This window comes from Lycium barbarum, chromosome 1 (genome assembly GCF_019175385.1).
Source record: "Lycium barbarum isolate Lr01 chromosome 1, ASM1917538v2, whole genome shotgun sequence".
Taxonomy (NCBI): Eukaryota; Viridiplantae; Streptophyta; class Magnoliopsida; order Solanales; family Solanaceae; genus Lycium; species Lycium barbarum.
Genome location: NC_083337.1, coordinates 8627408 through 8650621, shown reverse-complemented (window position 1 = coordinate 8650621; position 23214 = coordinate 8627408). Strand labels below are relative to the sequence as shown.

At 36.0% G+C, this 23214-nt stretch overlaps 3 protein-coding genes across 3 annotated transcripts; all 3 read left to right on the top strand.

Moving 5' to 3' along the window:
• Positions 1-1703: 1703 nt before the first annotated feature.
• Positions 1704-3157, top strand: LOC132631045 (putative F-box protein At1g47790). Its single transcript, XM_060346647.1, has one exon. The coding sequence runs from the start codon at positions 1819-1821 to the stop codon at positions 3082-3084; it is 1266 nt and encodes a 421-aa protein (XP_060202630.1). The 5' UTR covers positions 1704-1818; the 3' UTR covers positions 3085-3157.
• A 5423-nt stretch (positions 3158-8580) lies between these two features.
• Positions 8581-9994, top strand: LOC132631037 (putative F-box protein At1g47790). The gene has a single exon (XM_060346639.1). It carries the CDS (start codon positions 8656-8658, stop codon positions 9382-9384), a length of 729 nt encoding a protein of 242 aa, XP_060202622.1. The 5' UTR covers positions 8581-8655; the 3' UTR covers positions 9385-9994.
• A 7039-nt stretch (positions 9995-17033) lies between these two features.
• LOC132609287 (putative F-box protein At1g47790) lies at positions 17034-17636 on the top strand. The gene has a single exon (XM_060323182.1). The coding sequence runs from the start codon at positions 17034-17036 to the stop codon at positions 17634-17636; it is 603 nt and encodes a 200-aa protein (XP_060179165.1).
• Positions 17637-23214: the final 5578 nt, after the last annotated feature.

The following is a 23214-nucleotide window of genomic DNA, read 5'->3' as shown; positions in this document are numbered from 1 at the left end:
GTGAGAATTTTACAGGACTGTTTGGAAAGCCACCAAGGTAATTGGAATTGGATGTAATTAAACAGTTTGACATGTTTGTCAATTCTAAAAGGGGGGAGGGTGTTGAGAATTAAGCGTAATTACACGGTTATTTCTTAATTTCTTTCTTTTTTGTTTTTATTTTAATTTCTTTTCTCCTTAATATATTATGACATTATAGTTATAATTATTAATTTCTCAGACATGCCGTCCATGACTCTTATAAAAAGTATGCTTTTTGTTTTTATATATCAATTATTTTTTTACAATATTAGTTACAAATATATGTTTATTAATCAATAAATTTTAAGAAACGATATGTATCTTAAATACCTAACTTAATATCATTTATAAAGGTACATATTTGTCAAATATTAACTTTTACTTTTGATAATTAATTTCTTACTTTTAAAATTTAATCAAATTGTGTAATTATATTCTTGCAGCCAAAACCATATGCTAGTGATTACACTTTAATTACGTTATGACAAACAAACAGGTCTTCGTAATTGCAATACTGTGTAATTTCTGCCCTAGTAATTACACCAATTCCAGTTACTAGGTGGCTTTCCAAACAGGCCTTACGAGAATATACTCATGCAGTTAATATAGAAAATAATTATTAAACTAGTAGATTTTGTTAAAAGATATTTCTAAAAGATTAATAATTATACATTAAATGAATCATAAACTACTACCTCCGTTCACTTTTACTTTTGCACTATTCTAAAAATAGATTTTCACTTTTACTTGTCTACTTTTGCATATCAAGAGAAACAATTTATTTCTTTTGTTTTACCCTTAGCATTAATTACTCCTTCGAATTTATTTTCCAAATCCTTTAAGAAGTCATGCACCAATTAATATGAGAAGCATGATAAAATATGAATTTCATTTATTATTTTTTAAGGAGTGTGCAAAGTCCATAGTGAACAGGTAAAAGTAAACGGAGTACAATTTAGAAATTATTTAATTGATGACAATTGAAACTCAGAATTTTTTGTGCATGTAAGAGAATGAGAGAGAGAGAGGAACTTGAATATGTATTATACCTACACGCAACTAAGAGAGATATATGCGTACTTAATTCATGTGATATTAATCTAGCAACCATAAAAGATACAACAACATACCCAGTTAAATCTCACAATGTGGGAACAACCATAAAAGATAGCAGTAGATTTAATAACAAATGCATAAAAGAATTATTCTACTTACAATGTTAATGAACTTAAGTTAACATTTATGATAATGTATAATAAAATCTAAGTTATACTAGTAAAACACACCTACGAAAAAAATAAAATACTACTATATATAATGCAAAAAGGTATTACGTGGATGGAGAATTAAAAATGTCAAGGAAAAATAAACATTGTGTATAGGAGGGGGAAATAATTTAAAATAAATAAATATTAGGGGATTGTCAGTTGTTCATAAAAATTACCTTTTCTGTTTCTTTCCTTAAATTAATAGTGGAAGTATAAATATGATTAATTTTTTTAATGCCAGCTAGTATAATCCATATTTACTGGGAGGAGTAATGTCTTCCTAGTCTGCTGAGGTTTCAATTTCTGGTTGGTTTAGGAATAGATTTAATCTCTTTCAGTAGCTATACCTGCTAAGCAAGACCCCATATATATATACACACACACAAACTCACACTCTTCTATATATTTTGATAAGTACTAAACAAGACCATATTTATCGCCATACATAATGCCTTCCTAGTCTGACAAGGTTTTAGTTTCTGCTTGGGTTAGGAATCTATCAGAGGGTTTGCTTCCATTAAAAGGGGAGATGACAAAGCATATGCATACGCAAGTCACAAAGAAGATGAATAAAATTACTATCAAGAGAGAAATCCCTTCTGACATCTCGAAAAGGAAGAAGATGAAGAAGATTACTAGGTGCAGTTCAGTAAACGCTAGAGAAATTCATGCTGATATTGCGTTCGAAGTGCTAACTCGGCTACCCATCAAGACCTTGGACAGATTTAAGTGTGTATCGACATCTTGGTCTTCAATGATCCGTCAACCTGAATTCATGAAAGCTCATAGGCCTTGCGGTGGTATACTCATCCATCTTTTGCCCGACTATTCTCGCTTGAAGGGTCTCTATTACGCGTCCCTAAATGGGAAGAATGAAGTGTTCGTTCATCGAGTGCGTTTGCCTTATTTTAGTTATAAGGATATTACTCCCGTTATAAATGGCCTTGCTTGCCTTTACACGGGTCATCAAGTTTCACTTTTTAATATATCTACTCTTGAACTTATGGAGCTTCCCTCCTCAAGTTTGCGCGGTGAAGGGCTTAGTGTTTGGTATGCTCTCGGTTTTGATACTGTGGATAATCTGTACAAATTGCTTAAAGTGAGTAGTACAGTTGCCAATCGACTAGTCTACGAGATCCTCACTCTTGAGACAAGTTCACGATCGTCATGGAGATGGAGAGAGATCGCTCAGGAAGGGTTGCCTTGGTTTTCCACTGTTACTGATCAAAGTTACTTTGTGAGTGGTATAATCTATTGCAAATTTAGAACTTCGAACTTCCACGAGAATGGGGCACAATATCTTCTCGCCCTTGATGTCCACCAAGAGCATTTCACAATTTTCAACCTCCCACGCGTGCCCTCATATGTATTCTCAATATTTGAGCGTAGTTTCATACTATTTGGTCAATTTGAAGGGCGCCTAGCCGTAGCACGTGTTAAGAAGACACAGTTTGACACGGTTTTGGAACTTTGGGCATTAGAAGATCAACAAAACTCTATATGGAGCAAGCACAATATAGACTTGCCTGATGAACTCCTTAGATACTTTCATACGGTCAAGCCTATTGGGAATCTTTCTTCCGGTGAGTTATTGCTTTGCGGTTCAAGTTCAAGTGACTATCGCCAAACAAACCCGTTTTATGTTTATGATCCCGTCAACAAGAAATTTACAAAATTGATGGTTGAGCTTCCCAACTCACTAGGCTCGATAGGACTATGTTTTAATCACATAACTTGTCTTATGGAGAAGATAACCCCACTGAATGATTTGGTCGGGTTAAGAAAGAATGTTTAATTTTTACTTATTGTGGAGATGTCTGATGGCGTTGTGCACTGAAATCTAATGATTAATTATTACTTATTGTGGAGATGTCTGATGGCTCTATGCACTGAAATCTAATGTTCTTTCGCATCTTTTATTTTTTAATACGGTGTCTGCCAATTAAGATGGAAATGTTTGTGAATCTTAGTTGGCCCTTTGACATTACAATATACTAGTTTTTAGTCACATGGTTTTGTGACTCAAATTTCTTGCCGAAATAATATAATTTAGGGTTTCTTATCGGACGGATAATTATGTTTAGCGGTTCGAAATTGTGTTTAACGTTCGATTTATCGGTCATCGTTTTTTAAATGTATTCCGCTAGCCAACCGATAAGATATAGATTTGTTTGGTATTGAGATATAGATTTGTTTGGTGTTGAGTTAGAAATTATCGGGTGGTGTATTGGTTAATCAACGAGCTCTACCTTGAGCTCTTCGGATATTAAGAATTAAAAAATTATTAGATCTTCGGCTTCCTTCAGCCCCAACTTAGGCATGTAGTTAAAGAATTGCTAGCAAAATGGAAAGTGCTATTTATGCGCAACATAGAGAGACATATGCGTACTGAATTCATGTGATATTAAACTAAAAACCGTCAAAAATACAACAACATACCCGGTGAAATCAACAACGTGGGCACAATCATAAAAGATAGCAGTAGATTTAATAACAAATGCATAAAAGTATTATTCTACTTACAATATTAATGAACTTAAGTTAACATTTATGATAATCTATAATAAAATCTAAGTTATACTAGTAAAACACACCTAAGAAAAAAATAAAATACTATATATAATGTCAAAAAGTATTACGTAGATGGGGAATTAAAATATTCAAGGACAAATAAACATTGCATATAGGAGGGGGGAAATAATAATAATTAAAATAAATAAATATTGGAGGTGGTTTGAGGGGATTGTCAATTGTTCAAAAAAATTACCCTTTCTGTTTCTTTCCTTAAGTTGGTAGTGAAAGTATAAATATGATTATTTTTTTAATGCCAGCTAGTCTAATCCATATTTACTGGGAAAAGTAATGTCTTCCTAGTCTGCTGAGGTTGCAATTTCTGGTTGGTTTAGGAATAGATTTAATCTCTTTCAGTAGCTATACCTGCTAAGCAAGACCCCATATATATATACACACACACAAACACACACTCTTCTATATATTTTGATAAGTACTAAACAAGACCATATTTATCGCCATACATAATGCCTTCCTAGTCTGACAAGGTTTTAGTTTCTGCTTGGGTTAGGAATCTATCAGAGGGTTTGCTTCCATTAAAAGGGGAGATGACAAGGCATATGCATACGCAAGTCACAAAGAAGATGAATAAAATTACTATCAAGAGAGAAATCCCTTCTGACATCTCGAAAAGGAAGAAGATGAAGAAGATTACTAGGTGCAGTTCAGTAAACGCTAAAGAAATTCATGCTGATATTGCGTTCGAAGTGCTAACTCGGCTACCCATCAAGACCTTGGACAGATTTAAGTGTGTATCGACATCTTGGTCTTCAATGATCCGTCAACCTGAATTCATGAAAGCTCATAGGCCTTGCGGTGGTATACTCATCCATCTTTTGCCCGACTATTCTCGCTTGAAGGGTCTATTACGCGTCCCTAAATGGGAAGAATAAAGTGTTCGTTCATCGAGTGCGTTTGCCTTATTTTGGTTATAAGGATATTACTCCCGTTATAAATGGCCTTGCTTGCCTTTACACGGGTCATCAAGTTTCACTTTTTAATATATCTACGCTTGAACTTATGGAGCTTCCCTCCTCAAGTTTGCGCGGTGAAGGGCTTAGTGTTTGCTATGCTCTCGGTTTTGATACTGTGGATAATCTGTAAAAATTGCTTAAAGTGAGTAGTACAGTTGCCAATCGACTAGTCTACGAGATCCTCACTCTTGAGACAAGTTCACGATCGGCATGGAGATGGAGAGAGATCGCTCAGCAAGGTTTGCCTTGGTTTTCCACTATTACTGATCAAAGTTACTTAGTGAATGGTATAATCTATTGAAAATTTAGAACTCCGAACTTCCACGAGAATGGGGCACAATATCTTCTCGCCCTTGATGTCCACCAAGAGCATTTCACAATTTTCAACCTCCCACGCGTGCCCTCATATGTATTCTCAATATTTGAGCGTAGTTTCATACTATTTGGTCAATTTGAAGGGCGCCTAGCCGTAGCACATGTTAAGAAGACACAATTTGAGACGGTTTTGGAACTTTGGGCATTAGAAGATCAACAAAACTCTATATGGAGCAAGCACAATATAGACTTGCCTGATGAACTCCTTAGATACTTTCATACGGTCAAGCCTATTGGGAATCTTTCTTCCGGTGAGTTATTTATTTGCGGTTCAAGTTCAAGTGACTATCGCCAAACGAACCCTTTTTATGTTTATGATCCCGTCAACAATAAATTTACAAAATCGATGGTTGAGCTTCCCAACTCACTTGGCTCGATAGGACTATGGTTTAATCACATAACTTGTTTTATGGAGAAGCTAACCCCACTGAATGATTTGGTCGGGTTAAGAAAGAATGTTTAATTTTTACTTATTGTGGAGATGTCTGATGGCGTTGTGCACTGAAATCTAATGATTAATTATTACTTATTGTGGAGATGTCTGATGGCTCTATGCACTGAAATCTAATGTTCTTTCGCCTCTTTTATTTTTTAATACGGTGTCTGCCAATTAAGATGGAAATGTTTGTGAATCTTAGTTGGCCCTTTTACATTACAATATACTAGTTTTTAGTCACATGGTTTTGTGACTCAAATTTCTTGCCGAAATAATATAATTTAGGGTTTCTTATCGGACGGATAATTATGTTTAGCGGTTCGAAATTGTGTTTAACGTTCGATTTATCGGTCATCGTTTTTTAAATGTATTCCGCTAGCCAACCGATAAGATATAGATTTGTTTGGTATTGAGATATAGATTTGTTTGGTGTTGAGTTAGAAATTATCGGGTGGTGTATTGGTTAATCAACAAGCTCTACCTTGAGCTCTTCGGATATTAAGAATTAAAAAATTATTATATCTTCTGCTTCCTTCAGCCCCAACTTTGGCATGTAGTTAAAGAATTGCTAGCAAAATGGAAAGTGCTATTTATGCGCAACAGAGAGAGACATATGCGTACTGAATTCATGTGATATTAAACTAAAAACCGTCAAAAATACAACAACATAACCGGTGAAATCAACAACGTGGGCACAATCATAAAAGATAGCAGTAGATTTAATAACAAATGCATAAAAGTATTATTCTACTTACAATATTAATGAACTTAAGTTAACATTTATGATAATCTATAATAAAATCTAAGTTATACTAGTAAAACACACCTAAGAAAAAAATAAAATACTATATATAATGTAAAAAAGTATTACGTAGATGGGGAATTAAAATATTCAAGGACAAATAAACATTGCATATAGGAGGGGGAAAATAATAATAATTAAAATAAATAAATATTGGAGGTGGTTTGAGGGGATTGTCAATTGTTCAAAAAAATTACCCTTTCTGTTTCTTTCCTTAAGTTGGTAGTGAAAGTATAAATATGATTATTTTTTTAATGCTAGCTAGTCTAATCCATATTTACTGGGAAAAGTAATGTCTTCCTAGTCTGCTGAGGTTTCAATTTCTGGTTGGTTTAGGAATAGATTTAATCTCTTTCAGTAGCTATACCTGCTAAGCAAGACCCCATATATATATATATACACACACAAACAAACACTCTTCTATATATTTTGATAAGTACTAAACAAGACCATATTTATCGCCATACATAATGCCTTCCTAGTCTGACAAGGTTTCAGTTTCCGCTTGGGTTAGGAATCTATTAGAGGGTTTGCTGATATTGCGTTCGAAGTGCTAACTCGGCTACCCATCAAGACCTTGGACAGATATAGAGCAAGCACAATATAGACTTGCCTGATGAACTCCTTAGATACTTTCATACGGTCAAGCCTATTGGGAATCTTTCTTCCGGTGAGTTATTGCTTTGCGGTTCAAGTTCAAGTGACTATCGCCAAACGAACCCGTTTTATGTTTATGATCCCGTCAACAATAAATTTACAAAATTGATGGTTGAGCTTCCCAACTCACTAGGCTCGATAGGACTATGTTTTAATCACATAACTTGTCTTATGGAGAAGATAACCCCACTGAATGATTTGGTCGGGTTAAGAAAGAATGTTTAATTTTTACTTATTGTGGAGATGTCTGATGGCGTTGTGCACTGAAATCTAATGATTAATTATTACTTATTGTGGAGATGTCTGATGGCTCTATGCACTGAAATCTAATGTTCTTTCGCCTCTTTTATTTTTTAATACGGTGTCTGCCAATTAAGATGGAAATGTTTGTGAATCTTAGTTGGCCCTTTGACATTACAATATACTAGTTTTTAGTCACATGGTTTTGTGACTCAAATTTCTTGCCGAAATAATATAATTTAGGGTTGCTTATCGGACGGATAATTATGTTTAGCGGTTCGAAATTGTGTTTAACGTTCGATTTATCGGTCATCGTTTTTTAAATGTATTCCGCTAGCCAACCGATAAGATATAGATTTGTTTGGTATTGAGATATAGATTTGTTTGGTGTTGAGTTAGAAATTATCGGGTGGTGTATTGGTTAATCAACAAGCTCTACCTTGAGCTCTTCGGATATTAAGAATTAAAAAATTATTAGATCTTCTGCTTCCTTCAGCCCCAACTTAGGCATGTAGTTAAAGAATTGCTAGCAAAATGAAAAGTGCTATTTATGCGCAACAGAGAGAGACATATGCGTACTGAATTCATGTGATATTAAACTAAAAACCGTCAAAAATACAACAACATACCCGGTGAAATCAACAACGTGGGCACAATCATAAAAGATAGCAGTAGATTTAATAACAAATGCATAAAAGTATTATTCTACTTACAATATTAATGAACTTAAGTTAACATTTATGATAATCTATAATAAAATCTAAGTTATACTAGTAAAACACACCTAAGAAAAAAATAAAATACTATATATAATGTAAAAAAGTATTACGTAGATGGGGAATTAAAATATTCAAGGACAAATAAACATTGCATATAGGAGGGGGGAAATAATAATAATTAAAATAAATAAATATTGGAGGCTGTTTGAGGGGATTGTCAATTGTTCAAAAAAATTACCCTTTATGTTTCTTTCCTTAAGTTGGTAGTGAAAGTATAAATATGATTATTTTTTTAATGCCAGCTAGTCTAATCCATATTTACTGGAAAAAGTAATGTCTTCCTAGTCTGCTGAGGTTTCAATTTCTGGTTGGTTTAGGAATAGATTTAATCTCTTTCAGTAGCTATACCTGCTAAGCAAAACCCCATATATATATATACACACACACAAACACACACTCTTCTATATATTTTGATAAGTACTAAACAAGACCATATTTATCGCCATACATAATGCCTTCCTAGTCTGACAAGGTTTTAGTTTCTGCTTGGGTTAGGAATCTATCAGAGGGTTTGCTTCCATTAAAAGGGGAGATGACAAGGCATATGCATACGCAAGTCACAAAGAAGATGAATAAAATTACTATCAAGAGAGAAATCCCTTCTGACATCTCGAAAAGGAAGAAGATGAAGAAGATTACTAGGTGCAGTTCAGTAAACGCTAAAGAAATTCATGCTGATATTGCGTTCGAAGTGCTAACTCGGCTACCCATCAAGACCTTGGACAGATTTAAGTGTGTATCGACATCTTGGTCTTCAATGATCCGTCAACCTGAATTCATGAAAGCTCATAGGCCTTGCGGTGGTATACTCATCCATCTTTTGCCTGACTATTCTCGCTTGAAGGGTCTCTATTACGCGTCCCTAAATGGGAAGAATAAAGTGTTCGTTCATCGAGTGCGTTTGCCTTATTTTGGTTATAAGGATATTACTCCCGTTATAAATGGCCTTGCTTGCCTTTACACGGGTCATCAAGTTTCACTTTTTAATATATCTACTCTTGAACTTATGGAGCTTCCCTCCTCAAGTTTGCGCGGTGAAGGGCTTAGTGTTTGGTATGCTCTCGGTTTTGATACCGTGGATAATTTGTACAAATTGCTTAAAGTGAGTAGTACAGTTGCCAATCGACTAGTCTACGAGATCCTCACTCTTGAGACAAGTTCACGATCGGCATGGAGATGGAGAGAGATCGCTCAGGAAGGTTTGCCTTGGTTTTCCACTGTTACTGATCAAAGTTACTTTGTGAATGGTATAATCTATTGAAAATTTAGAACTCCGAACTTCCACGAGAATGGGGCACAATATCTTCTTGCCCTTGATGTCCACCAAGAGCATTTCACAATTTTCAACCTGCCACGCGTGCCCTCACATGTATTCTCAATATTTGAGCGCAGTTTCATACTATTTGGTCAATTTGAAGGGCGCCTAGCCGTAGCACGTGTTAAGAAGACACAGTTTGAGATGGTTTTGGAACTTTGGGCGTTAGAAGATCAACAAAACTCTATATGGAGCAAGCACAATATAGACTTGCCTAATGAACTCCTTAGATACTTTCATACGGTCAAGCCTATTGGGAATCTTTCTTCCGGTGAGTTATTGCTTTGCGGTTCAAGTTCAAGTGACTATCGCCAAACGAACCCGTTTTATGTTTATGATCCCGTCAACAAGAAATTTACAAAATTGATGGTTGAGCTTCCCAACTCACTAGGCTCGATAGGACTATGTTTTAATCACATAACTTGTCTTATGGAGAAGATAACCCCACTGAATGATTTGGTCGGGTTAAGAAAGAATGTTTAATTTTTACTTATTGTGGAGATGTCTGATGGCGTTGTGCACTGAAATCTAATGATTAATTATTACTTATTGTGGAGATGTCTGATGGCTCTATGCACTGAAATCTAATGTTCTTTCGCCTCTTTTATTTTTTAATACGGTGTCTGCCAATTAAGATGGAAATGTTTGTGAATCTTAATTGGCCCTTTGACATTACAATATACTAGTTTTTAGTCACATGGTTTTGTGACTCAAATTTCTTGCCGAAATAATATAATTTAGGGCCGCTTATCGGAAGGATAATTATGTTTAGCGGTTCGAAATTTTGTTTAATGTTCGACTTATCGGTCATCGGTTTTTAAATGCATTCCGCTAGCCAACCGATAAGATATAGATTTGTTTGGTATTAAGTTAGCAATTATCGGGCGGTGTATTGGTTAATCAACAAGCTCTACCTTGAGCTCTTCGGATATTAAGAATTAAAAAATTATTAGTGTCACGACCCAGCTAGGGGCCGTGACGGGTACCTGGGGCTAGCCACCGAGCACCACTCATTCTAATACTCATCTTACTCATTTAATGCCCTTCTACCAATTTTATACACGAATTGTAGGAAAATCATATTTTATATAGAAACACAAATACTTATATACATTTGCCTCTCGGCCATCAAAATAATATATACATAATAATAACATCTTGTGAGACCATCTGACCCACACTGTGTATCTACGAGCCTCTACTGACATACTAAGCATATAGACGGAACAAGACTCCGTCGTGCCCAAAATATGCATATATACCAAAAGAAGAATCATAAGCACCTCCGGACAATGGAGTGCTCTCAATCAGCTGATAGCTACTAAGGGTCTGGACCAAGCTCACCCCCCTGTCTACCTGTGGGCATGAACACAGTGTCCAAAGAAAACGGACGTAAGTACGAACATTGTATTGAGTATGAGAGGCATAAATAATAAATAAAGACAGTGTTAATATAATGTGAACATCAATATGAAACATTTGAATCTGAATGAGAATCATAAAAGAAGTAATGCATGTTGTCTTACTCATACTCATCATAATTTCATATATGCATAATATCCAAGTTGCCCGTCCATATCGGAACGGTGTAATAATCAATAACATTAGCCCGCGTCCAGGCCTCCCGCGTCCGGGGTACCATCTCATGCCGCCCACTAGTGGTGTCTGCCCATGCCAAAAGGTCATGGTGTATCCGTATAGCTGCCCGCCTTGGCGGTGACTGCCCGGCCAACTAGGCGCGGTGTAATATGATCATGACATGCTCATCAAAAATACTTGTAATAATATGCTTATCATAGTACATGCATAAGACTCAAGATCAACTATACTCTGTCGGGGTGGCGTAAGGTCGTGATCCCCCGATTTCATTATGGAGCAATTATTGACATTCTGCCTCACCTTGAAGGAATTAGTACATAAGGTGAGTGTAAGAAATAAATAGCATCATTATCAATATGGCATCATCATATCATATCTCTTATCTCTTATCTTATATAGACATTTATGGACTTAGGCTTCTAGCTTTCCGGAAAATAGGAACTCATGAAGAGGAAAAGAACTTATGCTATAGGATTCATGCCATTAGAAAGAAAGGACTAGCCTCACATACCTTTGTCGTTTAGCTATGTTATCGTTCACTTGCCCTCCCCCAATGTCACGTCGTTACCTTCACGGGATAATTTGTATTAACATTTGTTAATCGACTATAAGAACGCGTCGTAAATTCTAGAGAAAATTGGGCAGCATTTTCCCTGTAAACTTAACAATCCTCGAAATTCCAACTTAGCCAAACATCAATCAAAATACCAACAACAACAATACCAACAATTTCATATCAAACTAGGATTAAATCCATTCTTAAATTACTCCCAAAACAGCCCAATATGCATTCGGATGCTAATGCTTGTATACACTTCTTTATTTCCGTATATCCATAATATAACAACAACAACTACAACCAATCCCTCGATATTCCAGCCCACAAAACAGTCCATAACGACCATAAAACAGTCCCCAAAATATCATTACAAAACGGCCACAAATATTATACCAAACAGCTGTAACACCCCGCATCTCGGAGCTGAGTTAAGCTTAAATCATTAGAGTTCTAGTGGGTTGATAGGCCTTTTTCGGGCAGCGATAACTCCTTGATCCGTTGCGAATCTGGAAGAACTTCCTTGATGAAAGTTGTAGCTCTATTAAATAGCTTTCCAACGGTATATTATGGGGGTTAACCGGACATCTGTGCAAAGAGTTATGCCCGTTTGACTTAAGCCTGTTCGCTGGAAAAAAATTCGTCTGCGTTACGGTGACGTTACGGATCGTAACTCGTGTTACGGGCCGTAACAGTGAGCCATAACACAGAGAAAATTTCCAGAACCTCACTGGAAATTTCCTCCAAGGGACGGTCCCAAGATACGGTCCGTCCTTCGTGTTACGGGCCGTACCTTGTGTTACGGACCGTAACAGTGGACCGTAACACAGGGAAATTTCCAGAACCTTACTGGAAATTTTCACCAAGGTACGACGCCAAGTTACGGTCCGTCCTTTGTGTTACGGGACCGTAACATGGGCGTATCTTGGTCCGCAATTAAGTTTCGGATCACCTAACTTCGGGAGGCCATAACCCTATCGTAACTTGATAATTTGGGAAAACTCAAAGAACGAAAGTTGTAGATAATTGAAATAAGTTTCCAACCATAGGTTGTGCGTTCACAGGAGACATCGGGATAGAGAGATATAGACGTTTTAAGACAGAAAGGTCCCAACCCATTTTCAAGTTGGGTCAACCCATTTCCCCCTTAGTATATAAGGGAAATGTTAACCCTAGCAGCCCCCATTTCCCACATTTTCAGATTTTTAGAGAGAGAAAGTGAGAGAGAGGGAGCTTGAGAGAGAAAGTATAGAATCAACCAAGTTTAAGGCCCCAAATCCCGAAGCTTGTGAAGGATAAAGTGTAGTACAAGTTGTTGCCGTCATTTTAAGCTAAAGATTGGACTTGGGGGTGTTGATTTCGTGGTGACTACCCAAAAAGGTAATGTTTCTACTCCCTAATCACTTATAGTTGTGAATTGGTGAATTCTAGGGAGAATAATAATTGGGTTTGTTGAAGGGAGTTATATGAACTATACTAGAGTTGTTGGATTGTTGACTTGGGATTGTTGTATTCATATGGGTGATGAAGAATGATGTTAATTGCATCTAATTGAAATTGTAGAATTAGCTAGAAGTAAAAGAAGGGGGATTTGGTGAAGAAAACACCATTAATGAGGGTTATAGAGCTTCATGCCCACTAAGTGTTTGATAAAATGCTTAGATGAACAAAACATAGATATTGTTGCTAATATAGAATCCCTATTACTTGTATTGCTATAGATTGAAGTTGAAGGGATTGAAGGACATTGTGATACGCTCAAAAGCGGGAGGTTAAGGTATGTAGAACTTCCATCCACATGTGGGAATCTCTACGTTCTTCCCCATGATCCGTTTCGTGAAATCTATGAAGTTCAAATCCTAGGGCATTAAACCCAACATATTGGTAGCCCGTAATTATTTATGTATGTACATGAATTCCATATCTATGTTCGTTATTGTATCTCTAATCTTCCATTACGGACATTAGGAATCCTAGCTTAATCCATGAATCATGAATTCTTCCTCATGTGTTCTCATTATGTTCATATGAAACTGTATGAGTTATTTTGCAAGTTATAAACATGTTTTCAAGTCAACTACAAGTATATGATTATGAACTATTGTATTACTCATAAATCAAGAACATGTTTACAAGCTATTCTATGAAACTATGTTTACAAGCTATTTCATGAAACTATGTTTACAAGCTATTCCATGAAACTATGTTTACAAGCTATTCCATGAAACTATGTTTACAAGCTATTTCATGAGACTACGTTTACAAGCTATTTCATGAAACTATGTTTACAAGTTATTTCGTGAAATCATGATTTCAAGACAAGTACAAGTAAATTCACGAAAGTCATGGGCTTTTTAGCCAACTATATTATGTTCATGTTTTTGGGAGTTGCACAAATTACCGAGAAGGCTCAGATAGCCTGAAACTACGGAGCCACCGTAGGAAAAGGATCGCTCCGCCCAGATAAGACGATACCTTAATTTTACACTGAATGGATCCATCAGGTACCTTACTACCTTATACTCAGGCAAGGTATGAGGGCTCTGCTGGTCCGGCGAGGTACCAGACTCCACGTACCCACGTGGTAAATTACTACCTTATACTCTGGCAAGGTATGAGGGCTCTGCTAGTCCAGCGAGGTACCAGACTCCACGTACCCACGTGGTGATATGATATGATATGATATGATATGTCGGTTTATGAAATGCTCTCCCTACTTATCATGTTTTACTCATGTTATGTATACATATATGTACTCATGCTCATGTTCATGTCCAAGTTTTCAGTTTCAGTTCTTACCATGTTATTGCATGTCCCATGTTGTTTCTTCCGGTTGCTTTACATACCAGTACATTCAATGTGCTGACGTCCCCTTTTATTGCCCGGGGGCCTGCATTTCACGATGCAGGTACTGATATACAGGACGACACATCTGCTCAGTAGGACAACATTCGTATCAGCTTATTGGTGAGCCCCATCTCATTCGGGGTTTAGTCAACTTTTATTTTATGATTAATTATGCATCTAAAGGTATGTTGGGGGCCTTGTCCCAGTAAGTATGTTTTCCAGTCAGACTTATGATAGAGGTTTCATAGACTAGACAAGTCAGTTATGTCATGTCAGACATTTGGAGTCGTATAGCCATTTTGGCTCACTTATGTTTAAATAAGTACTTTATTAAGTATTATGACTTACTACGTTTTATGAAGGCTCATCATGCATTCACGTTATATTCCGCTTATGTTATGCATCATGATGATTCAGCAAGTCATGTGGTTCGCTCGGTCACATGCAGTCAGGCACCGAGTGTCGTGTTACGTCCAGGCCATGGTTCGGGGCGTGACAACAGCTCCAAAATATAGTCACAAAATAACCACGGAAATTACATAAAACAGCTCCAAAATATTGTCACAAAATAGCCACGAAAATTACATAAAACAGCCTCAAAATATAGTCACAAAACAGCCCGGTATACACTTTGTATACAATATTTTTATACACTTTATTCTCCCAAATTCAAGAACAACAACTTATCAACAACATCAACAGCAATATCAACAACCTCATATAGCAATATAAGCACCTAGAAATCTCTCAAAGTTCCAATAAAAAACAACCCTCAAGGCAACCATATCAACCAACTAATCTATGACTTCATAACATAATTCCCTTCACTTAAAACTAGGGAATTCTCCCATGAATAACTTAATTAACAAGAATAGAGTATATTACATACCTTATTGCCCAGAAAACTCAACTAAAGTCCTAGCTCCAAGCTTCAATAATCAGCCACACATCAAGCACCAAATACTATAATCCTTTCCTAACTAGTTTCCAATTCCTAAGATGAAATCTTGGTTTGATTTGGAGGAATTCAACTTGAAAGATTTAGAGAGCTTTTAGGAGGGTTTGGGAGGGTTTAGAGAGAGTTTAGAGTGAGAGAGAGGTAGAAAATGAAAAAAAATCAGATTTTTTTTCGGTTTTTAATTTCTGATTTTTACTGTTCATCCGTGTCTACTGTTCATCCGCGTCTACTATTCACCCGCAGAATTATTTCATGGACTCAATTTTTTTTTTTCTGAGGTGTAACAATTAGATCTTCTGCTTCCTTCAACCCCAACTTAGGCATGTAGTTAAAGAATTGCTAGCAAAATGAAAAGTGCTATTTATGCGCAACAGAGAGAGACATATATATGCGTACTGAATTCATGTGATATTAAACTAAAAACCGTCAAAAATACAACAACATACCCAGTGAAATCAACAACGTGGGCACAATCATAAAAGATAGCAGTAGATTTAATAACAAATGCATAAAAGTATTATTCTACTTACAATATTAATGAACTTAAATTAATATTTATGATAATGTATAATAAAATCTATGTTATACTAGTAAACCACACCTACGAAAAAAATAAAATACTATATCTAATGTAAAAAAGTATTACGTAGATGGGGAATTAAAATAGTCAAGGACAAAATAAACATTGTATATAGGAGGGGGAAATAATAATATTTAAAATAAATAAATATTGGAGGTGGTTTGAGGGGATTGTCAATTGTTCAAAAAAATTACCCTTTCTGTTTCTTTCCTTAAGTTGATAGTGAAAGTATAAATATGATTATTTTTTTAATGCCAGCTAGTCTAATCCATATTTACTGGGAGAAGTAATGTCTTCCGAGTATGCTGAGGTTTAAATTTCGGGTTGGTTTAGGAATAGATTTATAGCCTGTTTGGCCAAGTTTCTAAAAATAGCTTATTTTAAAAAGTACTTTTTTCAAAATTATTTTTCAAAAAAGTATTTTTGCCTAAAAGCAGTTTGTGTTTAGCAAATTAATTTAAAAAGTACTTTTGAGCAGCGATTAGTGTTTGACCAAACTTTTAAAAAGTGCTTCTATGTGTATTTTTCTCAAAAGGACTTTTCAAAAAAGTGTTTTTGGGCAAAAACTATTTTTTTTAGCTTCTGAAAAACTGCTTCTGCTACTCCCCAAAAGCACTTATTTTCTCTCAAAAGCTTAGCCAAACACCTCACTTTTTTTAAATAAGCACTTATTAAAAAACTAAGAACTTTTGTGGGAAAAATAAGCTTGGCCAAACAGGCTATTAATGTCTTTCGGTAGTTATACCTGCTAAGCGAGACCACATATATATACACACACACACTCTTCTATATATTTTGATAAGTACTAACCAAGACCATATTTATCGCCTTCCTAGTCTGACAAGGTTTCAGTTTCTGCTTGGGTTAGGAATCTATCAGAGGGTTTGCTTCCATTAAAAGGGGAGATGATAAAGCACATGCATACGCAAGTCACACAGAAGATGAATAAAATTACTATCAAGAAAGAAATCCCTTCTGACATCTTGAAAGAGAAGAAGATGATTAAAATTACTATCAAAAGCGAAATCCCTTCTGACATCTCGAAAAGGAAGTAGATGAAGAAGATTACCAGGTGCAGTTCAGTAAACGCTAAAGAAATTCATTCTGATATGGCGTTCAAAGTGCTAACTCGGCTACCCGTCAAGGCCTTGGACAGATTTAAGTGTGTATCGACATCTTGGTCTTCAATGATCCGTCAACCTGAATTCATGAAAGCTCATAGGCCTTGCGGTGGTATACTCATCCATCTTTTGCCCGACTATTCTCGCTTGAAGGGCCTCTATTACGCGTCCCTAAATGGGAAGAATGAAGTGTTCGTTCATCGAGCGCGTTTGCCTTATTTTGGTTATAAGGATATTACCCCCGTTATAAATGGCCTTGCTTGCCTTCACACGGGTCATCAAGTTTCACTTTTTAATATATCTACTCTTGAACTTATGGAGCTTCCCTCCTCAAGTTTACGCGGTGAAGGGCTTAGTGTTTGGTATGCTCTCGGTTTTGATACTGTGGATAATCTGTACAAATTGCTTAAAGTGAGCAGTACAGTTGCTAATCGACTAGTCTACGAGATCCTCACTCTTGAGACAAGTTCAAGATCGGCATGGAGATGGAGAGAGATCGCTCAGGAAGGTTTCCCTTGGTTTTTCCACTATTACTGATCAAAGTTACTTTGTGAATGGTATAATCTATTGCAAGTTTAGAACTCCGAACTTCCACGATAATGGGGAAGAATATCTTCTCGCCTTTGATGTCCACCAAGAGCATTTCACAAATTTCAACCTACCACGCGTGCCCTCACATATACTCTCAATATTTGAAGAAAGTTTCACAGTATTTGGTCAATTTGAAGGATGCCTAGCCGTAGCACATGTTAAGAAGACACAGTTTGAGACGGTTTTGGAACTTTGGGCGTTAGAAGATCATCAAAACTCCATATGGAGCGAGCACAATATAGACTTGCCTGATGAACCTTAGATGCTTTTATAAGGTCAAGCCTATTGGGAATCTTTCTTCCGGTGATTTATTGCTTTGCGGTTAAAGTGACTCGCGCCAAAAGAACCCGTTTTATGTTTATGATCCCGTCAACAAGAAATTTACAAAATTGATGGTTGAGCTTCCCAACTCGCTATACTTGATAGGACTGTGTAGTAATCACATAACTTGTCTTATGGAGAAGATAACCCCACTGAATGATTTAGTCGGGTTAAGAAAGAATGTTTAATTTTTACTTGTTGTGGAGATGTCTGATGGCTCTATACACTGAAATCTAATGTTCTTTCGTATCTTTTATTTTTTAACTAGTAAATTTAATTGCGCTTCGCGCAGTAAAGTTAAAAATATGATTCTTTTTCTTGCTGGAATATTTATAAATGAAATTACTATGCAGTCACGTTATTTCAAAAATCATTTTTTATGTAATAAGTGGTTGTGTGAAAAAATATTCTTACTCCACTTCTTGTTAATTCTACACATTTCCAATTAAGAAGGGATTGTTTGTAAACACTTAATTTTGATCCTCCCATCTCAATTATTTTCTTAAGATTTCTATAATAAATATCTGTAAGAACCTTCATTTTCACAATTTCAAGAATTTAACGAAGAAAAATAACCAACAAGAAAAAGTTTTGTATCTGATTATATTCTCATTACCTATACCTTAATTCATTTTTTACTTCAAAAAAATCATTTTTACCCTTTTTTGCAATTTGTTCTTGTTCATTTATCCTTTATTTGCTTATCTTTTCCCCTATTGTTTCCCAACAACAACAGCATATCCAGTGAAATCTCACAATGTGGGAGGGTAAAGTGTATGCAGACCTTACCCTATTTCGGAAGATCCCTAATTGTTTCCCATCTTTATAATTTCTTTCATGCAATACTACCGCTTCCTTATATTCATTCCCACATTATTTTAGGGTTCCCATATTTCCTCTGAAAAACAATTCTGTTCACAATACTTGGATCCTCTTCAAATAGATCTTCTTTCACCTTCACTACCTCCTCTCTTATTGCTAGTTGTTGAAAAATGTCCCCAAAAGTGTCTCTGCTCCAAGTTGATAACACCCCTTTAAGCTTTTTTAGCTTCAGCTTAAACTTCAAGTATGGAGGGCCATTTACTTCAGAGCTCCAATTCTGGGAAACCAACTCCTTAAATGGTTCATGTTTAGCCCAAAAGTTAAGAAACCTAAAAGGCTTGCTGGTAATAACATTTCCATCTCCACAAGATACCATCAAAGGTGTGTGGTGTGTGTTCTGATCCAATTTTGGACAGATGTTCCACTTCTATATTTAGGAACATATTCTGGAATTGTTGATTCACCACCACTCTGATAGTCTCTTAAATATACAATCTTCAGCTGCCCTTCCATTCCACCAAGTGAATGGACTCCCTTTAAAGCCCATATCAAACAAACCACAAGAATTAATGCAGAATGCAAAATCTTCACATTCATTCTGAGTAACTGGCAGAGGAATGCAAAATCTTCACATTCATTCTGAGTAACTGGCAGACCCCCCAACTTCTCCTCTTCAGAAAGAATGACATTCAAATCTCCACCTACCATCCAGGGCTTCTCCATAGAACTTGCTAAATGATATAAATTATCCCATAACTCTAATCTTTCACCAACATCACACTTGGCATAAACAAAAGTTGTAATAATGTCTATTCCAAGGTCTTGATGTTCCAAGGTCTTGATGATTTAATTTCAGAGTTATTTGTTGCTCAGTATTCATTATAATTTCCCATTGAACTGCGAAATCTATGAAAATCCATATATCTTTCCATTGGAATTAGCAATTGCCTCTTCCATCCCCAATCTTCTCTTGAACTTTTTTATAGGTCTGCAGTTCTGAAATGGTTCCATCAAAGCCACAATACAACATTTATATTGTCTTTGCAACATGATTAATCTTTGAAAAGCCTTTTGAGTATTTACTGATCTAATGTTCCATATTAAGGCTTTCATCATCATCATCATTTATGTTTTGTACCTTCCCCTTCCTTGTTGAAGTCCTCTTGGATTGAATTATCTCTTGACTTGTAGTCTTTTTTCCACTTTTGACAAGCGTTTTTGGTGATAAATCTACTGCTCTTGTCATCTTTTGGACAATATTAATTTTATGCTCATTCTTCTTATCCTCCACTTGAATAGGAAATTCCTCTGTTGCCTTTTGAATCTCATCTTTTGAAACATTATGGGATACTATATCATGTAACTTAACATTTGGGGATGTCTTCTCTTTTTCCACTGATTGCATCTTGATTCTTGCATCTACAGGTGATTTGTCACTAAACTTGGCCCTGGTACTGCCAGAACCCTCAACTTGTGGAGTTAAGTTTGTACATTTGTCTGCAACCATCTGATCTACTGCCTTTGACTGCAACACTCCGTCTTCAGAAGCACTTTGCACATCTGGGGGTTTATCTGGAGGTCTGTTCTCTTCCTTCTCTATATCCTCTGTTGTAGTTGCTTCCTGAGACATGGCCCCATCTAACAGTGTTGATTCCCTAACATTCTCCCCATAGTGTGTCTTTGTAGTGTCATAAGTTATCTCTACTAATTTTACTATATAGTTCTGTGTAGTCTCCTCCTCTGTTGCTCCTTCTATCTCTATCACCCCATTTATCCTTAGAAACATTATCAGGAGACTTGATTGCCTTATCAGTACATGACTTCAGTATTTATTCTTCTATCATTCTTTTTTGTTCTTCTTCAGTGTCCTTCATTTCCATATTCTCCTTGCTGCTTTCTCTCCGGTCTTTAGAACTTTGCTGATCACTGTTATTGCCACTGGAACAACTGTTTTCAGTCCCCTTTTCCTTCAGTTTTGCTGATGACCCTTGATTTAACTATTGTATAGCTGCATAATTTCCTTTGTTTCCTTCCATACATTGTGCAGCTGTTGCTTGATTAACCTTGATTTCATCAATATCACCAGACCCCTCTTCTTCTGATATTACTTCATAGTAATTATTTTCTTGTGCTGATTCCACCCCATCAGGTTTAAGGTTGTCTTCTTCCTTATTCCGTTTGTTGCCATTCAAACCTTGTTCTGATTGATTTTCCTGGACTGCTTCAATATCTTCAACTTGTTCCACCTTTAACATAACTACATATTGGTTTTTGGTTTGCAAAACACTATTCTTACCCTCTACATTCTTGCTAAATTCCCTATTCTTTTGAGTCTGACCAGTATCTTGCTTTGTAATGATTGCTCTACTATCCTTCTTGGGATTCCATACACCTGGATTGCCTATCCATTTTCCACTTGTCAACAATCTTGCAGATGACTCTAAAGGATTTGAGTATCCATTATTCTTGCTCCTTTTCCCCTTATCCTTTTCTTTATCATGATTTCTCTATGGCTTTAGAGTCTCAGTAGAAACTCCCTCCTTGTCTTTCTTGCTTTCTTCCTGTATTTGCACTTGTGAAGGATCTTTTATATTATTGGTTTGCTTCTCAATCTGCACGTCCTTCTCCTCTTCTCTATAAGCAAGTTCAGGATGAATAATTCTGCAATCATCTTCATTATGGCCCTGTAGTCTACACTCCTTACAATACTTTGGTAAATAGTCATAATGTATCTTCACATCAACAGTTCTAATGCTTTGAGTTTGTTCATCCTCAATGTCCATCCTTACTTCCTTTTGTAAATCTGATAACAAATCAACTAAAACTTTAACCCTAGCACAACTAGGTCTAGTTTTATTGATTGTGGCCAGATCTAAATGTAGTGGTTTGCCAACTGCTGAGGCAAGTGTAAACAATGCCTCTTTCACAAAATTAGTAGGTAACAAATTGAGGAAAGAAATCCATGCCATTGCTTTTGGTGTTTCCTCGTCAACCTTGAACTTTGAATCATATATGAGTGGTCTCATTTGATAGGAATATCCATCCTTGTCTGTCAAATAATATGCTGGTTTAGATGTTAGATTTACAAAATCTTCATTCAAACCCAATCTAATCAGCACATGCCTGTTTCTAAAGAAGCCAACTTTGCATTCCCCCTTAATTCCACACTATTTTGGGATCAATTTTTGAAGTTGTTCCAGATCTGGCCATTCATACGAAAATTTACCAACAACTGCAAGCTTTAATTTTTCAATAACCTCCATTCTTGCCACTTCATTCTCAGTCCACTTCACATATGGTTTTCCTTGTAACATAGAGATCTATTTTATAGGAATTGGCTCAATTGTAGTAGTTTGATTTTGTTGGTTCATGGTTGCAGGTTTAAACAAAGATGCATACTGGATTTTGTTAGAATATGGTTCTGAAGGCTCTCCTATCTGCTGCTGTGTAGAGATCAATTGCTGGTCAGCCCCTCCGATGGGCTGATCAACGGCCGTTATGGCCATGGTCGAAGGGTTGTAACCAATTCAATTCTTCTTCTTTTCTCCAATTATTTTATTAAAAATCTCAAAGATCACCCTCCCTTGATTAATTTCTGTTGGCACTATGATAAACTCATCGGGTTCTCTTTAAATTCAATAAAAAGGTTAAGAAAAACAAAGCATGAGAGACACAAGGCATAACCATGCGGAGAAGTGTAGTTGATTTAAAGAAAATAATATTTTTTTTCAAAGTTGAAGGACCTATAGCAAGTGTGAGGAACTTGAGTCGTTCTTTAATGACCCCGTTTATTATTGTTTGCAAGTGTGTACACAAATCATATCAATTATTTTGAGATAAAAGAAATATCTATATTTTCTAAAGATGCCATTTTTTTTTGGAGCATGTAGAAAACCATACTCATCTTTGTTATTTATTCATAATTAATGAAGGAGTACTCAGAATCCAATAAGAAATTAATACTATTATTCATAAAATTTAGAATGGGCCATTTACCCCAGAAAAGATAAAATTATTACGTTGAATTCACACTATAACTATGTACAAGCTTGCAACAAACGAAAAGAGTAACAAAATTATACAGTATATAGCTAATGATGATGTATTCTTCAAGTTTTGAATTATGACAAATACCTCTTACAAATAATGTCATATCAAATAACTCCATATGCAATCTGAAGCCACGACTCACTACTAGGATCGATGAGCTCAATTACTACCACTAGTTCTGTTTAGTTGGATGCTGGAAGCTTGGGATTATGTCCAAGGCTCCAGCGAATGTTTGTGAAACTGTTCTGAATTGCTCATTTGGTCAATAAAAATTTATTTACCAAAAAAAATTCTCCCCCACTTCCTAACAAATAAAAATTGTGTGCCAGAG

Coding starts and splice junctions, on each gene's coding strand:
- LOC132631037 (XM_060346639.1), top strand. CDS start 8,656: ATGACAAGGCATATGCATACGCAAGTCACAAAGAAGATGAATAAAATT.
- LOC132631045 (XM_060346647.1), top strand. CDS start 1,819: ATGACAAAGCATATGCATACGCAAGTCACAAAGAAGATGAATAAAATT.
- LOC132609287 (XM_060323182.1), top strand. CDS start 17,034: ATGAAGAAGATTACCAGGTGCAGTTCAGTAAACGCTAAAGAAATTCAT.